This window comes from Protopterus annectens, chromosome 11.part0 (assembly GCF_019279795.1).
Source record: "Protopterus annectens isolate FY-2018-M chromosome 11.part0, PAN1.0, whole genome shotgun sequence".
Taxonomy (NCBI): domain Eukaryota; kingdom Metazoa; phylum Chordata; order Ceratodontiformes; family Protopteridae; genus Protopterus; species Protopterus annectens.
In genome coordinates, this window is record NC_056745.1 from 630,221,186 (window position 1) to 630,244,878 (window position 23,693).

Genomic DNA, 23,693 nt, shown 5'->3' on the forward strand with positions numbered 1-23,693 from the left:
GGCATGTGACAAGTCAAATTGTTGATTTTTTAGCCACATTCCTTACAGAGGAAAAATGCCATTACATGCAGTCCCTGTAGAGGTTACACATACAGGTTTTATGTTTAAAAAAATCTTATAAATTCTGTTACAGATTATGCAGTTCCAGTAATAAAAAGTACTCACATATTACCAGAGGACATAGTAAAAACTCACCAGAGAAAGAGGGAGGTTCATGATAAAAAAAAAAAATAGGAAAAGATTTTAAAACAGCTGGACATAGGAAATTGTGTTATTTCAGAAACTGAAATTTTCACTGGTATGGTGCTACTAAGGCAATATAGAACGTTACAAAGTTAATAGCAAATGCAACTTATGGAGCTATATCAGATATAACAAAAGAGATGTGTTATAAAACTGTCAAACAAGTAACTGTTGTTAACAATGAAGAAAGGCTATCAAGTACAGAAGATCACATTTTCCTGTAAATATTCTTTTCCCAAAGCAATAATGAAATTATGCAATGCAAAAGAATATGCTTGTTTCTAATACAAGGTCTTGCCTTTTAAAGCAAGGGTTAACTTGACAAGATTTTAAAATAAATGCTTGCTTGTAACTGCAAGGCTGGCAACTTGCTTAAGGAAACAGTTAAAATAGATAAGTAATAATGGCTATGTGTCTATGGTGGGGTACTATAATTTCCACATTAATTGCTCTTATCGTCATTATAAGATTTATGTTAATAAAAGTAACAGCCGTTGGTAATGTAACATTGTATAAAGAGATGGCATTGAATGCAAGAGATTCGTATGTTGCAACAGACCAAGGAATTCAAAGGACTGCAGATCATATTCTGTTGTAAATTGTCTTACAATGTTCTTGGGCCTTAAATAAAAAAGTGGGACTTGATAGATATTGTGTAAATTAAAATGCTTTTCCCCAATATACTGTGTGTACAGTGAAAGGAAATGTGCAAGGCCAAACAACAGTTTTCAAAATAATATGGCTTGCTTTGCAAGAACAGTTATTTCTTGTACATGTTCAGCTTAGATATTAATAACATATAGCTGTGGGCTTTACTTTAAAAGGCATCCTGTTATAGAAAAAAAGGAAGTTGACTTTCTTGGCTTTCAGATGCAGAAATAAATAAATAAAATGCAGACAGGTCAAGTGATGCAAAGATGATGTGGAGAGACTTTTGTGAAGTCTTCAGATACAGTGAGGACCAAAAAAGAGCATGAAATAACCATGGACTTTTTCATGACACAGACAGAAACCAGAAGAACAAGTCACAAGGACATTAAAAATAACATTGGTTAAAAAGAGTATATATATGAAACAGTATGTTTCACTTGGTAGTGACGTATTTTACTGAGAGTGCATCAGTATCTTCATCTGTCTAGCTGTGTTACAATAGAATTGAAATAGCTTTGATAGAATTAACTGTTTGGCAAGAATTTGTTCTGAGACAAATAAAGAATAACAGATACAGTAGTACATAGTTTGTCTGGTCACTTTTTGGACATTTTCTTCAGTGGTGACATTTCTTCAACAATAACACTTAAACTCCATGTAGGCTTTGTACTAAGCCTACATGGAGTTTATTGAATACCCAAGAGTCATTTTCAGATCATTGAAACACAGATAAATATTCCAATAAGCAGCATGACTTTGGTAAGGGATACATCATGCTTATGGAAATCTATGAATAACAAATCTTATTTTATTTTTACTTTGTTGACCAGGTAGGTGGATTGATCTGAGGTCCCTTTTAAGCCCAAACCCAGGTGCAAATGCACAGTTAGATAGATACAACAGAAATGTAAGTCATTCAGTTATACAAATGAGAATAATTCATATACCAAAATTCTCAGCTATAGAAAGCACTTGTTCTTCCTCAGAGTAACATGTGTGATAACTATAGAATGGATATGTGGCTGAGCCAGGTATGGAAATAAGGTACATGAGGAAAGTTGGTGGTAGCATGCAGAAATACAGGAAGTTACCAAAAGAAAGAAGGACTGCAGAAAAAGTGGAAGACAGAAGTCAGACCAAGCAGCAGTGATGTGACCAGTACTTCTTCTGTATGGCACAAAAAGCAGGCTAAGAAGTAATAGTGGTTGGCTAACAAAGATGCTAAGAAAAAAACACAATAGTAAAGAAAAAGGCATCAGGGAACCTACTAGCTTCAAGGAAGTGACTCAGCAGATGGAACAAAGAAGCTCTATCAAGTTGCAAGACAAAGCAGAAAGGTTAAGACAATAGTTGTTATAAAACAGCAATATGCTCAACGGCTCACAAGACATTAAATGCAGATGGAAGGAGAATTTCCATCAGCTTCTAAATGAAGAAAACATCACAAAAGCTGTATTGCCCCATGCACAGCCTACAAAGAAAAAGGAATAATCTTCCCTAGAAGAAGTAAAAGCACCACTAATGAAAATGAAGTTAAGGAAACCAATAGGCTAAGATGATGTCATCACAAATATGATAAAGATGCTGAATGAGTTAGGAGAAATGGGAGGCTCAGATGATGTCATAAATATTATCAAGATGCCAGGTGAGTTAGGAGAAATGGGCCCTGTGCATGCAGTATGAAAGGAATATCCCATATGACTAGAAAGTATATCTAGCACCAATATACATGAACAAAGGAATTATTCACAGAGATGTCAAACTCTTGTCACATTGCATGAAAGCGCATGAGAGGGTGACTGATAAACAGATACATAGAGTCCCAAAAGGTAAGATGGGAGGTGACCAGTTTGGATTCAGATTAAGTCATCAAAACTGACCTGGTCTTTGCAGTGAGACAGATGGGGAGAGTAAACAGAAGATAAGGAAAGTCTCCAACTGGCCATTTCTAGGCTTGTAGAAAGTATTTGGCAAGGTCCAAAGAGAGCTGATATTGGGTAACCATTTACAATGTCAGAGCTCTGATTGTCAAGTCCTAAAATGTGGTGACCAAATGACTGAAAAGTCAGACTTACTTATACTAAATCCAAGAATGCCATTCCCCTTCTCAGAAGTATGGTGGTCTCATAGTTAGTACATACAGGTTCAGAGGGTATGGGGGCTTTCTCGGTGCAAAAAAAAGGAGTTTAAAGGAGAACAACGTTTGATATTTACTTCTGTGTATTTTCTGGTTTTTTTGGGGGGGGGGTTCTGTATGCCAAGGCTCTGCAATCCACATCTTGACATTTCAATAGGGAGTCTTATTTTGGAAGTCCTGTGATAGTCTGAAGTCCTAGAAACACTGGTAGAATTAGTACAGGCTATGTACAATAACACAATGCCAGAAGTATATACAGTGTTGGGACTCACAGAGAGGTTTCCAGTGGCAGTGGGTGTGCATCAAGGTTCAGCTCTGAGTTCAGTGCTGTTCATACTGGTGATGGACTACATTAGCTAGCAGGTCAGAGGGGATACATCAACAAAGCTGCAGTATACAGGCAATGTGCCACTACACTCTGATTCTGAACAGGAACGTAAGCAAATGCTAGGGGACTGGAATGCAAAACTGAAGGGATGTGGGATGAGACAGTTGTCATTGGCAGCAAAGGGAAGAAATCAGAAAAAAAACTAAAAATTGATATAGAAGGGGAAATAGTGAAAGACGTTAACAGTGTTATGTATGTGGGAGGGGGTTCCTATTATGTGATCAAAGACGCATTCTGTCGAGTGTGTCTTGATCGAACATAAAAGAGCAAAAAGGCAAAATAACGAAGCAGCTTTTAAGCAAATTCTTTCCCTGGGAAAGAATTTGCTTGGCTGCTTCCATTACTTTGCTGTTTTCGGCACTGCAGTGTGATCTCAGTGTTGGTATATTTAAGTAGGGGGTTGGGGCGAAGCCCCCCACTTTATGTAATGTTTTAAAGTTTTTTTTTTTTTTGGAACAGTGATTTTTTTCTCCCTTGGAAAAAAAATTGCTGTTCTGAGGTTTCGACATTGTAAGTTTTTGCTTACATGGGGTCGATTAATCATTGTTCACTTTTTTAAGTGTTCGATGATGTATATACCCTGTGGGAGGGGTTGCTGAGCAAAAGGGAAGTCTGAAGAATACCAAAAAAGCTAAAAAGTAAGATGTATAAAGCAGAGATTTGACCAGTGCTCCTGTATGGCACAGAAACATGGGCAATGATGACTGAGCAATTGAGGGAAACCTGAGTCTCTGTGATGGGTGTTAGGGTGTACAATGTGGGACAGATGAAAAAGATGACATCAGATTTAAAGCCAAAATAGTCCTAGTTGCAGAGGTCAATGAGAGCATATTATAGTGGTTTGATCACGTACAGAAAAGCAGGAAATGATTTTGTGAAGATGTGTGAGATACAGAAAGAGTTATAGAGGAAATGAGGACATCCAGACAAGACTTTTTGACAGTCAAGCATGGTGGCACTGAATTCAGAGGCATGGTGACAGCTGAAACAGCATTGATTCCATTTAGAAAAAAATGAAAAAAAAGAGTACTGATGATGATGATGATAATAATGGCAGTTAGCAGCTGAGAGAGAGTGGAAGTCCTGATGTTTTATGTATGCCATTTCTGTAGTATATACTGTTGTTTGCATGAATATACAAGTTCAGTTTACTACATGTACCATCAGCAAACCTGATACCCTGTCAAATGCTTGCATGGTGATTCATCATTCTTGAAGTGCACAAATGTGAAATACATCATTGATTGCTCTGCAACATGTGAGTCGGTCCTAGGCTGTGTGATGCTGAGAACTAAAATGTGCCTGTTGTATTAACTATGGAAAGTTGGAATTTCCATATGTGCAGCACTATCCTTGATGTCTAATAGGATTGGGCAGCATCCCCCAAGTCAGATATTGTGAGGCCTACATGGTGCATGTCACAGATGATGTCCAGCTTTACATCATCTATCATTATCATTTGAGAAGCTCCTGAACAATCGGGAAGTTAGGGTTCTATCTAATACAAAACTGCAGTATTCCTTGTGTTCTGGCTGGGTGCACAGCACCTGCAACTACTGCATTTCTTTCCCCTTTGTGTGCTGTTACAGTATTTTCTTTGCTACTTTCTTTCTTATACATTTGCATATTTTGCTATATTAATTTACAGCTGTATTTATCTCAATGTGTCTATTATGCTGCTTTTACTGATGCTTCTTCACACTAATTTAACTATTGTTTGTTAATCCTTTTGTATTATATTTTCTTTTCTAGGTCACAGATGTAAAGGATTAAAAGCCCCCACTTATCTGGTTAACAAATAAACAAACAAGAAAATAATTAAATCAACTAAAAAGCTGTTGCATCCATTTTGATTCACATATCTATTCATGCTAACATTTTACGAAGGGTGCAGCCTTATATCATGCTAATCTGTGCAGACATTTATGATGTTCGCGGTTGATGTAGTTTCATGGGAATTATGTTCTGACTGTGTTCATTATCATACTTCTTCTTTTGCTCAGAAGCTTCTTTCTAGCTTAGTGTTAATCATTCTATGGACATGCAACTTTGTTTTAAGAACTAAACCTTTTGCATGATTCATATCTCTGTTCATAGATTCATAGGTGTTAACTAGGCTAACAACCACAATGGAATTTTTAAGTCTAGCCATGCACCCCAAATCTGTGATAACTTCTGAAATCCTTGATAGGTGTATGCATGGGCCTGGGAGATGAACCATTTACAGGTTACCTCTGTCCATTAGAAACATAGGTGCCAAACCAGGCATGAATTTCCGTTTTCCTATCCAGTTGTCCAAGTTGCACTTCAGTTGGGTTAGGGAGGAACTCTGCTTCACATGAATGGGAAGCCTGCTCCATAGACAGAGTAGTCTTTGGGATACATACCTGTCTCTCCAGCAGGTCCTACATATATCACAGGCAAGGTTTAAATCTTTAGAATGGGTAATTCTGGTGCTGTTTGTTTCATGGGTATGCAGGAAGTCCATCAGAGAGAAGTCTGACAATGCCATGTATGTCAGGCATAGATCTCCCCTCAAAAGTCTGTAGGAGACAGAATACAGAGATAGGGCCTTGAGGCAGTCTGCATAGGACATATTGCTTACACCCTTTTTTCTTTTAGTGTGGAACCTCTGTGAATGCTCCAGTTGTTGGATATGCCTGGTTAGGTACATACCAAAAGGGGCATTGTACTCACTGATAGGACTGATGTATGCCAAATACAGTGAAACAATGACTTCCTTGAACTTAGATGCCATACTTTTGTTTATAAGTTGCCAAATGTAGAATTATCTCCTCACCACTGTAGATGCATGATGATCAAAGGCTAGATTACTATCTATGTGTGTCCCTAAGTCCCTGACTACTGGGTCACCTCTAAGGGGTGTGTTGTCAATATGATAGTTACCAGAGATGAGTGACTTCCCAAAGGATACTATTATGCATTTTTTGGCATTTAGTTTTAGTCCATGGCTCTGACAGCAGTTATTTGTCTGTGTTAGCCCATCCTGGAGAACATTTGTGTCAGTGTGAGATTCAATGACAGCTAATAATTTGCAATCATTTGCAAATTTAGTCAGCCAGAGACCATTGACATTGGTCTTGACTTCTGAGAAGTAAATGCCAAAAAGGAGCAGTCCAAGGACTGATCTCTGAGGGACTCCACTTGTTACTGGCCTCTTTGTAAAGGTGGACTCCCCAATTCTAATATCCTGGGTTCTGTCTGTAAACCAGTTGGCTATCCACCAGGTGACATATAGGTTTGCACCTAATCTCTTGAGTTTGTCAACAGTGGCCGAGTGGGGTGTTGTGTCAAATGCCTTTGCCTAGTCAAAGTAGGCAGTGTGAATGACTTTGCCCTCATCCATTGCTTTGGTGACCTTCTCAAAGAAGTCCACCAGGTTGAGTAAGCATGATCTGCTCTTGACGAAACCAAACTGGTTTGGGTCCTCTGATCATCTCCATGATAATTCTTTCCATGGCTTTACATATAAGACTAGTGAGACTTATGGGTCTATAGATGACCCACCTTTGTGCAGAGGGATGACTGTTGCTTTTCACCATTCATAAGGGATGAAGACTGTTTGAAGGCTAAAGTTAAATAGTAATTTCAGAGGCCCTAATAGATCATGTTTCATGATATTAAGAAGGCATCCTGGAATTTTCTCTGGGTCCATTGATGCAGTGTTCTTGGCCTTAAAGAGAGCATTAAGGACCTGTTCCCTAGTGATAGTAGGGTTAGTTATATTTGATGATATTTCCTGAGGGAAGGTTTAGGGGGGGAGAGGAGTAAAGTTGGAGCTGAATTTATCATCCAGGAGGTTTGCTATATTTTCTGGCTTAGTATAGGTGGCTCCATTTACAATGAGCTCTGCACACAATTGTGTTTGCCTTTGAGGTTGTGAGCATAGCTAAAGAATGCTTCGTGGTTGTCCTTGGCCTGGGAGGCCAAACCTACCTCAAATGTGGCTTTGGTAGACTTTATTTGTCCTCTGAGTTGCTTGTTTCGTTTGAGAGTGCTTTTATCCTGCTGGGTGCTGCACCTCCTACTTTTTGCCATGATTTTCTTCCTCCTGTTATACAGCCAATTGATTTTGTGATTCTACTAGGGTGTCCTGCTTTTTGAGTTAGTTCTGTACTTCCTCCTGGTGGGAATGGCTGCCTATATGCAGTTATTAACATTCTTGTACGGGGTTTCTATGAACATTTCTGCATAAGCAGAAGTGTTCTCAATGTTTATAGGGGCTTGAACTTTTGCCAGGTTCTCACTTAATAGCATGAGGTTAGCCTTAGAATAGTTCCTGAATGTTACAGGTTTAACTGGGAGTCCAGGTTTTATTTTGGCTACAAAGGAGACCATTTTGTGGTCTGACCTTACCAGGGAAGGCATTACAGTGGGGGGTGTGCAGCAGATTCCCATATTAGTGAGGACCAGATCCAGTATGGTTGCACCCCTGGTCAGTGTATTGATTATCTGGTCCAGGGAGTTTGTATTTACAAAATCCAGGAATCTCTGTGCATGTACGTTTAGTGTTGAATAGGATTCCCAGTTAATAGTGGGGCAATTAAAGTCACTCATGAATGTGGTATTGGGTTGGATGGTTAGTGTTTCTAATAAATTTAAATACATGTTAAGGGTTTCCTGGGTCATAGAGGGGTACCTATAGCTTGCAAGGAAGTGGTATTGGATTTTACCTGTGGTAATTTGAACATGGATCAGTTCAAGTACATTGTCCTGTTTGACCAGCCTTGAAGTATATTTATTTTTGATGTAAATAGAGACAACTCCACCTTTAGTCCCTGCCTGTGAAGTAGCTGGCCTAAATGTGTGGAAGGCATTATAACCTTGCACTGTTGGTGTGCTCTCTGTGGGTTTTTAAACCATGTTTCAGTGACTGCACAGACGTCAGCATTTTCTAGAGTAAAGAGAGCTTCTATGGAGTGGAGTTTTTTGTTTAGAGTCCTAGCATTTAGATTTTCTTGGTTTTGATTTGCTATGTCCGAAGTACTTTCAGTTTGGCATTGCCTAAAAAGTCACTATGGGGGAAGATAAAGTTTTAGTTAATATTCAAAAGCCTGGAGGGTGGAGGTACAGACCATCCCTGGCAAAACAGTGTGGTCTGTTGATCATCTCCTTCCATGCTGACAACTATTGCACTCCCTTAGAATGACACCAGAAACTAAGTCAATTATTAAAGTAAATTATCTTTTGTTCATATTGTGGTATCATCCTTGGAGACGGTCAAATGCTGCTCACTGCTAGGTTCATACCTGCCTGAGACACATCATATAGTCTATGCAGGTACGTCTCGGATAATTTACTTCCACATAGACTATGACTGAGTCATATTGGTAATTGTGTTCCAATGACCTGCGTGCATCTGTATTTTGATGGTTCCTAGCCCCTGATAAGCAACTGACCCTGACTTTCTCCTTACTCAGCTTGGTGAGAGGGGCATCAGTGTGTCTCACAATGGAGTCTTTGATGACTAGCATGTTGGAATGTGTGCTGACTTGCCTTATGGAGTAAGAGGTAGAAGCTCCAAGAGATGTAGCTCTATGTGTTGATGTGGGTGTTGTTTTGAAAGAGTGCATTTGGGGCAAAATAGGGAATTTGTAATGTGTACTTCATCTAGGAGGTCTTTGTGGTTTAGGAAGGTTACTTTTAAGTGCCTCAGCATATGTGGGTCGTTATGTCTGCTTTGAGTTTTGTATGATGGGTGCAGCTTGTGTACTACTGACAACCTTACTGACATTATGAGTACTTTTATGTGAGAGCTTTGCCTTCAGTGACATTGTGTAAATACATCTCTCACATACCATGTCAGTTTGTTTGAGAATTAACTGGTTGTCAGTAAACATGAGGCAATTTCTACATTGCCTCAGGATGTCCATATCCACCAAGCCAGCAATGAAGGCAGTAGGAAAGTTCATATCCGTGGCAACATACCCTTTTTTATTGATTAGACAGTTGGAGTGAGAATATCAATCACTGTCAGGAGTATCCAGTTTGCAACTATGTGGACAGTGCTTGTCACTGCAGACTAATCCTGTATGCAACTAGGTATTGGAGAAATTTCAATTGCGCTTTTACCGGAAAAATGTCACTCAAGGTGTCTGAGTCTGTAGAGAGCACTGCCAAACACTTGAGGGGAAACTAATACATAGACCTAGAAAATTTAAGGATGAAGTATTTAGGCAGATATTCTGAAGTTAGAAACAAATCAAGCAGCACTTACTGAAAACAAAGAATTAGCTTGTCAAGAATGATGAAAAGAGAGGAGTCACATGAATGGCTACTGCCTGGATACTACTAATGCTGGCCTCACCACAGCTTCACTCTTTTGGGATGTAATGCTCCTTTGCTTTTTATCTCACCAGAAACAAAATGTTAGCACCAATCTCAAGAAGAGAAGCAGGCCACAGTTGGTTTACTGAAGCACAGTCTTGTCCCAGATGATGCAAAGCTCTGTAGGCTTGTAGCCTTTCTCTGGTAGATGCCTCAAATAGCAACCAGACCAAACAGGTACATTAAGCACAAACACTCACTCTCCAATCAGAAACAGTCAGGAATCAATCCACTCTCCTCCTTTCCTCATCAGGATCAGAATATAAGCACAGATTCCAAATTGTCACCTATAAAGCCATTATAAGGCTTTCTAGTGATCAACAGTCTCCAGGAAATAATGTCCATGTACTCCTTCTCTCACCAGGACAAAACAGAAGCACTAATCCCAAGATGACTACTGAGAGGCAGAATGTGGGGTCTCCAATAAATGGAGGTCTTGCAATAGATGCTTAAAGGTAAGATGAAAAAAAAAGGTTTATCCTAAATAATGCAGTGTGCACTAAACATTTAGATATGAAAGTGGGTAACTTAAGTTTTAGCTGTCTAAAAAGTTAAGTTTTAGTGGAGAGCCAGTATTTTTAAAAGAGCAAGATAGATTGAAAGGGGCTGGGCACTTTTGTATTCTGGTATTATGGAATACAGTAGGATGGCCAATACATTTATATAGTTGAAGGGGAGTGATTTCACAAAATGATAGCCTTGTGTTTACTCACACCAAGTGAAAGGAGAGAAGGAATGAGACATATGCTCAAATTAACATAAGGGGCAGGCAACTAGAAAGATAGTGGTGTTTAAGAACACAACAGTAACAGGGTGGAAGGGTAAGAAAAAAATTCTGTCTGACTCACAAGAGACAGAGCTGTGGTCTCTTTTCAAGTTTTAATATGCATTTAAAAGCAGAATACAAGTAAAACAAAGTGTAAAGAAAACAAATCAAAGTATACAAAATAGAAAAATGCAATAAAGTAATACAAAATACAAGAAATAAAAAGCAAACTAACATTTCCCAGACAGCAAGCTGTGGCAGAGTCTGGGTGAGCCTTTCCAGTAAAGCCCAAACACACATCTGTTTATGTGTGTGTGTATATATATATATATATATATATATATATATATATATATATATATATATATATATATATATCTGTGTGTGTGTATGTATATATATATATATATATATATATATATATATATATATATATATATATATGGGTCTACTTTGTTTCACTGAATTTCATTTCATCCCGACCACTTCACTGAAAACACAAATTACTGAAAACTCATTTCACTGAATCTCATTTCACTGAACTGCACTGTGTAGAGTACTATAAGGCAAATAAAAGGTATATGCCCCTTTTCCCCACTGTAGTGTGATCCTGGAATTAGTATATATAGTTAGGGGGGTATGGGAGCACAGCCCCCCAAATAGGTGTGTGTGGCAGATGTAGCCCCTCACTTAGTTTGAGTACATATTGTCTTATGGAGAGAGTTACTTATTGTTGTTGCAGCTATGCATGTATATTGTTTAAAATGTATGTATGTTTTAAAGTTTTTGGTAAAATACAATATAAAACAAGGTGGGTGGCTACACCCCCCACCCCCTAACTATATATACTAACTCCAAGATCACACTGCAGTGGAGGAAAGGGCATATACCTTTTACTTGTCTTACAGTACTCTAAGCAGTGCCATATATACTAAGTTAAGTTCAGTGAAATGAGAGTCAGTGAAATTAGTTTTCAATAATTTGTGTTTTCGGCGATGTGGTTGGGGGAAATAAAATTCAGTGAAATGAGACAACGAAACAAAGTAGACCCATGTATGTATATATATATATATATATATATATATATATATATATATATATATATATACACACACACACACACACACACATATATATATATATATATATATATATATATATATATATATATATATACACACACACACACACACACACACACACACATATATATATATATATATATATATATACACACACACACACACACACACACACATATACATAATATATGTGTGTGTGTAGATATGTATACATACATACATATACACATACACATACACACACACACACACACACACACACACACACACACACACACACATTTTATTGCAGGATCTCTCAAATGAATCATTTCCACAAAGAATCGAGATGATAGTGTTTCAAATAACTCTATTTCTTGGACATTGTATACTTCATCATCAGTGTTCTGGTAAATCAAGTTTGGCTGAGTTTGGGTGAATAAATAATCATTCTCCTATCAATTTGCAAAAGCATATTTTTTTTCTGTATACAGCACAGCATCCAGTGTTGTATATTTCCAAGGGAAACAGTCTCAGATTTGCCATCTGTAAAATGTCTATATTCATTTATGAGCCATATTGTCTGTTAAATTACATTCTACACAAAATAACAGCCTTTTTAACAGTTAAAATCTTTACAATAAATATAATTTTTAATAACTGTAATAGTTTAATACTACTAATGAAGCAAGGGTGAAAAAGTAGAACAAACTGAGCAATTTCACAACCATATAATTGAGACATTTTATATTTACTTTCCAGCACTTTCAGCACATTTTCGTGTTTGTGAACCTTATACAGATAGCAAGGGGCAGTATCATTCTGGATTCCACTGCCCCCGCCTTTCAGACAATAAATTCTGCATTTTCTGCTGCCACCACAACAACAGTGTGTTTAAATACTGCTGCAATGACACAGAATTTCAAACAGTCATGCTTGTGAACATAACAGGGACCACTGATGGATACATGTACAAGTAAGTAAAAAAGTTATTTCTGAGACTTGTGAATGGTAAACTTTCTTGTGCAGTAATGCTGACAGTTTAAGGAACTATGGATAGTCATCTAATGAGAAATTAATTCTATGGAAATGATTTCTTAGCAAATGTAGAGTTTTCATATACGTTTACCAAAGTCAAGATGATTATAATGTAATATTATACAGTTTATAACATAAAACAATTATTTTGATTGGAGACTTGATCATAATTTCTTGTGGCACTTTATTTGCTTTATCTGTTCCATGCACTACCAGTTACAGCAAAAAAAAAAAAGTAGAAGTACAAAGTTTGTACTACCTTTGAAAGCAAGTAAAGCACTCAATGCTGTCAAACAGACAAAGGCGTTATGGTTCTGTCTAATACAGAATTGTTAACTCTTTGCTGAAGAGTTTTAAGTGGATATAAAAGCTCACATAAAAAGGTTAGTAAAACAACAGGTTTTGCATCAACATGCATTTTCTGAAAAACAAGAAGTTTGAAACTTTGAGTGGCATTATTGCCTGACTAAAAGTACTAGAAAATCAAAGAACCTAAGAGGGACAGGGCAGAACTATAAGGTAAAATTTGGGTTCTGCAAAATCAGAGCAGTTGAGAGATATACAGCAGGCAGAAATGAAGTGCCCTTCTGGCAGAAGGTAAAGCAGCTTTTAAAAGCTGCAAGTTGCATTGTTCTGTGACAATTTTTGTGTATAAGTATGAAAGAGTGAAGGTCTAGCATAGCTTTTATAGACTGTTTTACCTTATGTCAGTGTTCTTTGCCAGCTGGTATTATGCTAGTGTTTGAACCAATCACAACAGTGCTTAGTGGTGCATAACAAATTTTTGTTAAGCACACTTAAATGCTGTAATGATTGGGTCTTACTCTGGGGAAGAGCTTAACAAGTCAGTCATGGTGATGCAGTGTTTACTTGAGAGCTGAAGCTAGGAGAATACGTAAACATCATTGTGATCTGCAAAAGCTTCACCTTGATTATGGATTATTGCTGTTATACAATGATGACACAGTGAATTTAATTGATAATATATTTTGTGATCTATCCAAGTAATAACTTGTCTTAAGATATTTGTGAATGATAACATTCACTGTAAGCAAACCAGTGACCAACCATGAATGCCATAGGAAAAGGCATTCTGCTAGCACAGTTTGAATATTGGCTTCTACTGGTTGGAGCAACATCCAAGAAAAACTTTTAAAAAGTTACCAATGCTGCCTAGCTTATTTGTATGATTAGAAATTTGATTCCTTATTCTAGCACAGATATTCTTGTTAAACTGTATAAAACTGTTATTGGACCACATTTTAACTACAGTTTTGTAGGGTAGCTATTTAAATTGCTAGCTCTTTAATACTGATACTTGGAATAAAACAAATGAAGATGAAGTTACACGAAAATATACAATCAGCCCAATGTTGCAGTATCTTAAAGTATCCCCTCTCTTTCAGCATAGAGCAATTTTAAAATGTCAGTGGCTCTAGATTTAGCATACTCATTTTTGGAGCTAGAAGATCAGAAGGCTGTGTTATTTTCCCACAACTGGTGCAGTGATTCATTTTCTATTATTGACATTACAGTGCAGTGGGGGGAGGTACTGTACTCCTGATTATGTTGCTGTTTTGACAAGACATTAAGCTATGGTCTCATTTTCTTACCTTTTATATCAGGGTATACTCATGTGGACATCCTGATGGTTTCATTAAAGAATAGAAAAGGGGATTTACCCATGGTTCGATGGTTTGCTTTGTTTCATCAGTTGGCCTTCACCCTCATGATCAAACTGCATTATCTGTGGGTAAATACTGATATACCCATGCACAGTCATGGATTATTGCTTAAATGTTTTCTGGCCTACAGAAACTGCGGGTAATCAAACTACTACCTATGCTAATGTAAGACTACATGAATGTATGGAAATGCAAACATTTTTTTTCTTTCTGGCTAAATACATGAACACGTAGATATAAATGTACTCATCCAGATGTATGTTTGTTTTTTCAGACATGTATTTGCAGATTAATATTTTACTCATGCATATCTTCCATTTGTATTTATACTGAACATTATGTTATCAGTTAAAGTCCCATATGTTTGTATTCAGATGCAGTTCCCTAAAAAATAAATAAGTAAATAAATAAATAAATAAATGTTATACTTACTATAGAACTCTGGCCTACTTGCCTCTACCTGGTTAACCCACTCAACCAGCTGATCCAGCCTACACTTCTTCGAATCATTGCACCTGTGATGGCACTGCTGGCTGGAATGGGTGATTCCTGTTAGGGTTTCAAGGTGTTTACCCAGCTCCTGATAGATATCAGTCTTTTTCCAATCAGAACTTCTAGTGCATGCACGAATATTTTCAAGATATGAATCCTTCAGAAGGTAGACCATGATATTGGTCTCCTTATTAGACAAGCTTGAAGCACGACCTTGTGCCTTAATATGTGCTGCCATGACTAGAACAGCCAGTACCAGAATGAAGAAAGTATGAGCAGAGCTGTTGTTCACAGGTTTAGAACCACTCCCAGGCTTTTCACTACTTTAACCAAACAGAGTTTACCAGCAGGGTTATTAAAGCAGGTACTGATATTATTGGTGAGGTTTATTTAACTAAAATATGTTTTGTCACATTCATGTTTTTTTTTAAGAATCTATCATCATTTCATTTATATGGTGCATGAATACAATATGCAATAGTCATTTTTATTTATTTTTATTTATAATTGTTAGTGTTGCTGTACCTTGCCTCAGCGATCTTTTTGGAAGTACTACACCTGAATATCATTTTTTCCTTTATTGCAGTAGCAGGAATTTTTTTTTTTTGGGGGGGGGGGGTGCATAAATACATATAACTATGTGTTTGATGAACAACCTTTATAAAGTATTGAGTGGTTAGAGATGACAAAGCATGCAGATGGTGATAGATGGGCAGAGATTACACTGTATGGTTGTTTAAACTGTAATATATGATTCCATTTTGTTTTTTTCTGAATATATTCATATTTGAGCATGTCTGAGCTTGCCAGAGCATTTGTGCAGCCTGATGGTGAATGTGTGGACTGCTGTAGATTCCAGAGCTGTCTGCAGTGCATGAGTAACCAAGAGTGAGGTACAGCCATAAGTGGTCGTACACATTCACACAGTACTGGAATTCATAGAGATAAGTATAAAATTGCCTGGTTTGCATATAAAATGTGTAAATGGACCTGAATTTGCATGAAATAATTGAATACCACTGTATTAACTTGCTGTTACTTGATTTAAGTTCATAGGTGTGTACTAGGCTATGGAGCCTTTATAAGCCTAGCCCAAACAAATTGTCCAGATACTGAGACACCCGATGTTAGTTCACAGTGCCCCTATCCAATAGGGCAACTGGGATGATCCCTGGAGTGAACTTTCTGTTACCTATCCACTTGTCAAGATTTATAGGTTCATAAGCAAGAGAAAAAACACACCCACAGTTGATTGCAGTGAGAATAGAACCCCTAACTCTCTAAGTACACAGGCTACAGAACTCAATACTGTATGCAAGTTCCACAGCACAAGTCTAGTGGTCAAGTGACAAGCATCATAGCAAACAGCAGACTTCTTAAAGTAAGGACAAATCATAAAACTATTAAATGTAATATGAAACACTTAAATATTATGTAAAGGTACTGGAGTTACACTGAAGGAATTTTTATTTTACTGATATCCTGGGCATATTGTCATTGCTATTAATGGATAGTGTAAAGCTCTCTGTGTAGGAATTTATTACAACAGCAATCGGAAATGTAGTAATCACTCATAAAAAAGTCATTACTTTGGTGTTATGTACTGTGCATACATATATTCACACATATATTGTGTTTTAATTGTGAAGTACTGAAGTAGTAAGAATGTGCTGGTGGCTGAACATACACGTGTCCTTAATTTATGATTTCTGAGCATCACTGAAGAATGAAAACTTATAGCATATAAAAACATAAAATAGTAGGACCTGGGGAAGAAATCTTTTTTAAAAAAGTGATTGATTTAGTGTTGTGTATGATGCTTTAGAGATTGATTTAGTGCTGTGTACGATGCTTTAGAGATTAATATAGCACAACTTTACTTTTTTATTGTGAGATTTTGTATGTGTATATAATTATGTGTTTTATCTTAACTTTTTTATAGGAGGATGGAAGACAAATTGTTGTGTTGCTTGACCGATTATTACTATTTTTTCTGTAAGAATTTGGCTTTTTTTTCATGTGGAGTAATGATACAAAACAAACAAAACAAGGGATCAAGGCAGAGAAAAGACAACGTCAATCATTAGTAAAATCACATCCTCATGGAAGCCCTTAGGAAAGATGGGAAACATCTGTTTACTAAAGGGGGCCCAAGCAAACTGAGAGGAAAAAAGCTTGGAATCAAGTTGTCCTGGACATTAATACAGTGGGTGGCAGAAGCTGCACATTAACACAGTGCAAGAAGAGGGCATACAATATGGTAGGATGTGCTAGAATCAAGGTGAGGTAGAATGCAATTAACAATACCAGTATGGTGGGCTTCCAAAAATGATCTCATTAACACTAGATAAGGAGTATCTCCTCTCCATCCATGGGGATGACTATGACACAAAAGATGATGGCACTGGAATAATCAGAGGTGGTGTGTGCAGCATCAGTACTCATCTGGTGAGCAAGATTAGTTTAAAAACAGTAACATTTATTTTTATAGTACACTGCTGATTACATTAAACACGCAACAATTACTATTAATGGGTGAAACTTCTACATCTGCCTGTGCAGATGAAGAAGTCACAAATCAATCACATTCTGTAATGCTAATGAAAGCTGTGTGTATGGTAAGTGTCCCGCACATGTCCTTAAAATCATATAGTACTGTAGGCTATTTCTTTATTAGTAATATTTCCAAATGATTTTTTTTTATATGGCCAGAAGAAAGAAAGAAACAATTCCACTCTACCAATAAATTTGGAAGATATCAGCAGCAAATTGCTGTTGAAGATGTTGATAATAACATAGTAATATTTTTAGCACCTGAAGAAAGTGGCATGCATTCCCCATATTTAATGGCAAGATATCTCACCCCTGTAACATTGTTAGGATTTGGAGCACTGCCACAGAGAGTAGGCTGGAAATAGTCTGGATCTTCCAGGGTATGACTGAAGATTTACAGAGTAAGGATAATGCCATGATCACACTCACGCATAGTATGGTGGCACACCAAGCATCTGTGGCAGTCTGCATTCTTACAAAGATTCTTAGGATTTACCAGACTCAAGCAGGAATCAGTCTTGGAAGGGAAAGAAGTGAGGCTACTGTCTGGACACATGGGGGCAGATCACATGACAATACCACAAGTACAACTCAAGAAAGTACTGTTGTTAGTCAGGGGAACAAGCACAACAGATTTCATGAAGGCTAGGTTAGCATTCATCACCTATCAGAACTTCTCTTCAAGGTCCTGATCATGTTTATGCAGCACTGTCATATCAGTATCTGCATAATCATCTGAATGATGTAGGTTATGACATTGGACCAAGTCACCATCCAGCTTTCATGGCAAACCCCATTCAAAATGCCTTGCAGTATCACCTAGCCTATTTATAGAAGATGTGTATGACTCATTTGATCTTGGACTACTATGAATCAATTACGACAATTCTGTTACTTACACTTTTGCCTTCAATAACATGGGTGAATGTTTAACTCAGAGGGGGAATTAGTTATGGATAAAAATAAAAAAATACAACTTTGACTTAGGGCAGATAGAGTAAAGAAAAGAGGAGGTGGAATAGCCGTCTTATATAATAGCACACTTAACATCATAACTAACCCTATACAACCACCCCAGGTCTCTAACGCTGAAATACTAGCTCTAAAGATTCTACTAAATAATCATAAGGGCATTAACCTAATTGTCACCTATATTCCCCCTGGGAACAATGTAGAAACACTAGAGGTCATTCTACATTGGATAGCCAACACCTACCCTCAAGAAACCATTGTCCTGGGCGATGTTAATATTGACTGGAACCAATGCGCAGCACAGTCCAACCCCATCCCTGTTAACCTACATGGATTCTCTCAGATAATATCATCTACCACACGTACAGGTAACAATAACCAAAAAGAGAGTATACTAGACTGGATACTCACCAACAGTCATCCCCAGAACTATATGTCTGGAACTCTCCCTAATGATCTTAGTGATCACCTGCTCACATACATCATGAAAGACAAAATTAATTGTACAAGCTTACCTATTTATAGGTCTATCAGATCCAAGAAAAACTTTGACCCAACTAAATTTCAACTTGAACTCAAATCATGCAACTGGACAAAACTAAAGTTCCTTCCCCTTGATGAGGCAGTGTCATCATTTAACAATTCATTCTTTACTATACTTGACTCGCATGCCCCTAAATGCTCAATAAGAATTAAAACTCAACTAGCACCCTGGCTAACAACAGACACCAAAACCAAAATAACAACTAGAGACAAAGCGTGGGATAAATGGCGCACTACCAAACTACCCCTAGATCGTATCAAATTCCAACAACTTAGAAATGAGACTAAAAAGCCATCATACTAGATAAGAAAAATTACTTCTACAATCTGCAACATAAACATCAGAATAACCCTCAAAAGTACTGGGCAGGCATAAATAAACTTCTCCAACCAGGCAAATCCACTACTCCGACCCCAGGAACATTATTTGACAAGAGCCAAGAAGATATAGCCAATTCATTCAATACTTTCTTCACAGAAACCATCCAGTCATTAGCTAACCAACTTTCTCCTCCCCACATTTCTATAAACACTATACCCGACTCACCACTCTCTTTTAACTTCCAGCCAGTGTCCACATCCTTTATCAGATCCCTTTTGAAAAAACTGAAGCCAACCACCCTTTCAGCCGATCTTCTGCCGGCTGAATACCTGCAAATTGCTCCAGATGTCGTAGCCTACCATATCTCAATCCTAATTAACAGAACCATAACCAAGGCCTCAATCCCCTCAATTTGGAAAATATCCTATGTTATTCCACTCCACAAAGAAGGTTCATCCACAGAACTATCTAACTATAGACCTATAGCCATACTATCACCACTTGCCAAAATTATGGAAAAGTGCATGCACAACCAACTAATGCTCTATCTAACCCAAAATAAACTACTCACAGACTCTCAACATGGATTCAGACCCCATCATAGTACAACCACTGCCCTCCTCTCTTTTACTGAAAACATTAATCTTAACCGGAATAATAAAAAAATATCCTCCGCTCTCTTCCTGGACCTATCGATACCTTCAATATGGTAAACCATCAGTTACTTCTATATACTTTAAAACCCTGTATCTAGATACTCCAGCCCTTGACTGGTTTCAAGCTTACCTCACTGGGAGACAACAAGCAGTAATGTGGCAAAACAAGCTCTCCTGCCTACTACCAAATACCATAGGAGTTCCTCAAGGTTCCATATTAGGACCTCTCCTCTTTTCAGTCTTCATAAACGACATCCAAACAGTCATCCCTGAAGCCACCTGCATTCAATATGCAGATGACTCGACTATAATATGTTCCAATGCCTCTCTTGCAAATCTACTAACTACCACCCAACATAGCTTCACCAAAGTCGAAAACTGGCTTGCCAACCATCTCCTGATCTTAAATCCAAAGAAAACCAAGTTACTTCTCTTCTACCCAACCAATAGATCTCCGACTGAAAACTTCACTATAAAATCCAATAATGGGACCATCATCTCCCCAGACACCTATACAAAGCTATTAGGAGTAAACATTGACAATAAACTCAGATTTGATATACATATCAACCAAGCCATTAAGTCAGTCAACAAGAACCTTGGGACCCTATATAGAATTAAAGCCTTCCTTACCCCGAATGCCAGGGCAGCCACAGCCCGTTCACACCTTCTCTCTACCCTACTATATGCCTCTCCTGTCCTCACTCACCTTAACAAATCTGATCTGGCCAAGCTCTCATCCTGCTATAATCACATTGCCAGGTTCGTTACAGGCCTACCCTACAGAACACACCACTGTACTAACCTGAAAAAGCTTGGATGGATAGAATTCCCACACCTTCTTCACCAGTCCCAACTCATAGAGGCCTTCAAAATCCTTAAACAACCTGAGAATACCCCAGCACTAAAAAACTTAATGACGCCCTACTCCAGTCTAAGCTGCCTTCGCTCAGCAAACAGACTCCTTGTCCAAACAACTAAATCTCTCAACCTAGGTGGTGACGCGCTATTTGCCAACACCACTGGTAAAATATGGAACTCTCTCCCAAATAACATCACGCTTGCAACTTCTCTAAGTCCATTCAAAAATAGTCTAAAACTCCACTTCAAGTCACACTGGCTATGTCCTTGCTCAAACCCAGACTAGCTCTGTGCCATTAACTAAAACATAAACAACTAGCTAAGATGATAAGTACTTTGTATACTGTGATAAAGAAATATGTATCCTGTCTAACTCTATGTCATTATACTGCCTACCGTCCTTGCTAATATGTTATTAATGTTACATTTGTAGTAATCTCAGAAATAGTAATGGCAGTCTTGTGCTTGTATGTAAATAGCCTATGTTTTTGTTAAGTTCTTTCAGCTCATTTACTGTACCTAATTATCAATGTAACTCTGTTGGAGCTTTTCTCCCCGGGCCTCCGCTGAAAAAGGACATGTATCCAGTCGGACCATCCCGGTTAACAAATGTAAAATAAATAATAAATAAAATAAAACTTTACGCATTTCATCCCTGTAATAGTACTGCTTAAATCACTGGAGAACTGTAGAAAGAAATCTGTATGCCATTATATGAGATTGCAGTCATTAACACTAATGCTCTATGCATTACCATTTGTACAGCTGGAAGTTACCTATAACTTCAAAGTAGTAATACACACATTTTCAAAGAAACATTAATTAGGGAATTACACTTTAAAATGAATATTCTGCTTTGTAAACAAACACTGCTGCCACTTCACCCTCACCACTGCATACATGATGATATTTTTGTTTCTGAAGTCACAAATTATTGTGAATGTCAAAATAAACTAATCTGGATTGTTGCATCTCAGCAGACAACATACCTGAGAAGAAATTGCATAATATAAAAAATATAATATATTTTATTTATTATTTAGTTATTTACTTATTTCCAGTTTGATGACCGGGGATGTCCACTGGGCTTGGGAGCCTGTTTTTAGTGGAGGCTCAGGGAGAAATCTCCACAATACATAGTATAGTTAAAGATGCAGCAAAGTATAGTAAAAACACAAATACATTTCAAGTTGGAGACATATATTGTACATTGTTTACATAGCATATAAATCTTGAGGATGTCAATAATGTGTTCATTTCAAAGAGAAGAGAAAAAAGAGAAAACAATATTTACAATATATACATTGATAGCAGTACTATTCAATTAGCAAACATTCAGAGTGAGCCAAGGTATTTAGAAATTCAAGATGGAGTGAAGTAAAAATAGGCTAGTTGGGGAGAATGCAGTTGCATTTCCAATTAGAGGAGAGGTAAGAATGGAGCTGAGATTTAAAGTTATCAGCATTTTCTGAAGTCCTTAGTGAAGGGAGGAGAGAATTCCATTTTTTGGCTAAGGAAAATGATAGAAGTTGTCCAGCAGGACACTTAGGTTTGTGGACAGGGATTAGGTTTTGGTGCTCAGATCTGAGAGTTCTATATGAGGTGTATGGTGGTAGGATGTTGGTCAGTGCAGAGCATTTATTGGGTTTGAATACTGGCCTGTGGGCTGTAGTAAGTTGGAGGTAGTCTAGATGGTTGGATAGTTCTAGCCAGTTTAACAAATGGAGGGCAGTACAATGATGGGAGGAGTATTTGGCTTTGGTGGCGAATTTGAAAATTTTATTATAACAGTTTTCAAGTTTGGAAGAGATAGAGGAAGATAGGTTGGTTAATAAAGGAGCACCGTACATTAGTGAGGGAAGTAGATATGTAGTGGCGAGAGTTTGTCTAGTAGAAGGAGAGAGGAAGTGGTTGTTTCTGTATAGCATGCCAAGTTTTTGATTTTTTTTTATGTTTTGCTGTATGTGGGGATTGAATTTTAGGTTTTCATCTATAGTTACTCCAAGTAATTTAGCGAAGGGAATGACCTCTATGGGAGAGTTATTATGGCTGATAATTTGGAAGGAGTTTTTATCAAGAGGGAAGGATTTTGAGGGAGATGATTGCAATATTTTGGATTAGCTAGCATTTAGAGAAAGGTGGTTTGAAGCATCCAGTTCTCAGTGGTAGAGAAGGCAGTTTGTGTCTTTGGAGTCGGGGAGGTTAGGTTAAAGTTGAGTCATCTGCATATTGTGTGATTTTGGTGTTAGGTATGGCAGAGTGGAAATCATTGATAAAGATGTTAAACAGCATTGGACAGAGGATGGATCCCTGGGGTACACCAGTAGGGGTAGGTAGGAAAGGTAAGGTGCCTATTCTCCATTTCACAGCCTGAGATCTATCTGACAGATAACTTGAGAACCAGGATAGGGTACTTCGAGAGAGATTAAGGTTAGCTCAGGAGATGGGTGTGGGAGACAGTGTCAAATGCCTTGGAGAGATCTAATAGAACTGTTGATACTATTTCTCCAGAATCACAGGCTTGGTTAACTGTATCTAAGAAAGAGAGAAGAGCAGTTATTGTGTTATGGCCAGGTCAGAGGCCATGTTAGGTTGGAGTGCTAAGTTGGTTTTGGGTTAGGAAAGGCATGAGTTGGAGGTGGATGCATTTTCCAGAACTTTAATATTGGGGAGAGGATAGCTATGGGGCAGAAGTTTGTGATATTGTTGTTTTTGCCTTCTTTGTGGAGAGGTAGAATAAAGGCTGCATGCCACACTTTGGGGAAATAGGATTCCTGTATGGATCTATTGATCAGGATGATAATGGGGAGGGTGATTGCATCTGTGGCAGTCTTGAGAAAGAAAGATGGGGTATGGTCAGGGGCATTGGAACAAGGTTTTTGTTTGGAGTTTATTTTTTTATGTAAGAGGTAGAGATGGGTTTAAGCTCAAATATGGGAGGAGGGTTAGGCGTAATGGGTTGGGTAGAGGCCAGGGT

The 23,693-nt window shown here is 37.8% G+C and overlaps 1 protein-coding gene across 5 annotated transcripts in view; it reads left to right on the forward strand.

Moving 5' to 3' along the window:
• The window catches only part of SHISAL1 (shisa like 1), a 2,302,250-nt gene that overhangs the window by 1,307,757 nt on the left and 970,800 nt on the right, over window positions 1-23,693 (forward strand). For all 5 annotated transcript variants that reach the window (XM_044088089.1, XM_044088088.1, XM_044088092.1 and 2 more), the window contains exon 3: window positions 12,357-12,570. In XM_044088089.1, coding sequence (XP_043944024.1) covers window positions 12,357-12,570 — 214 coding nt within the window. The remainder of the gene's footprint in view (window positions 1-12,356; window positions 12,571-23,693) is intronic.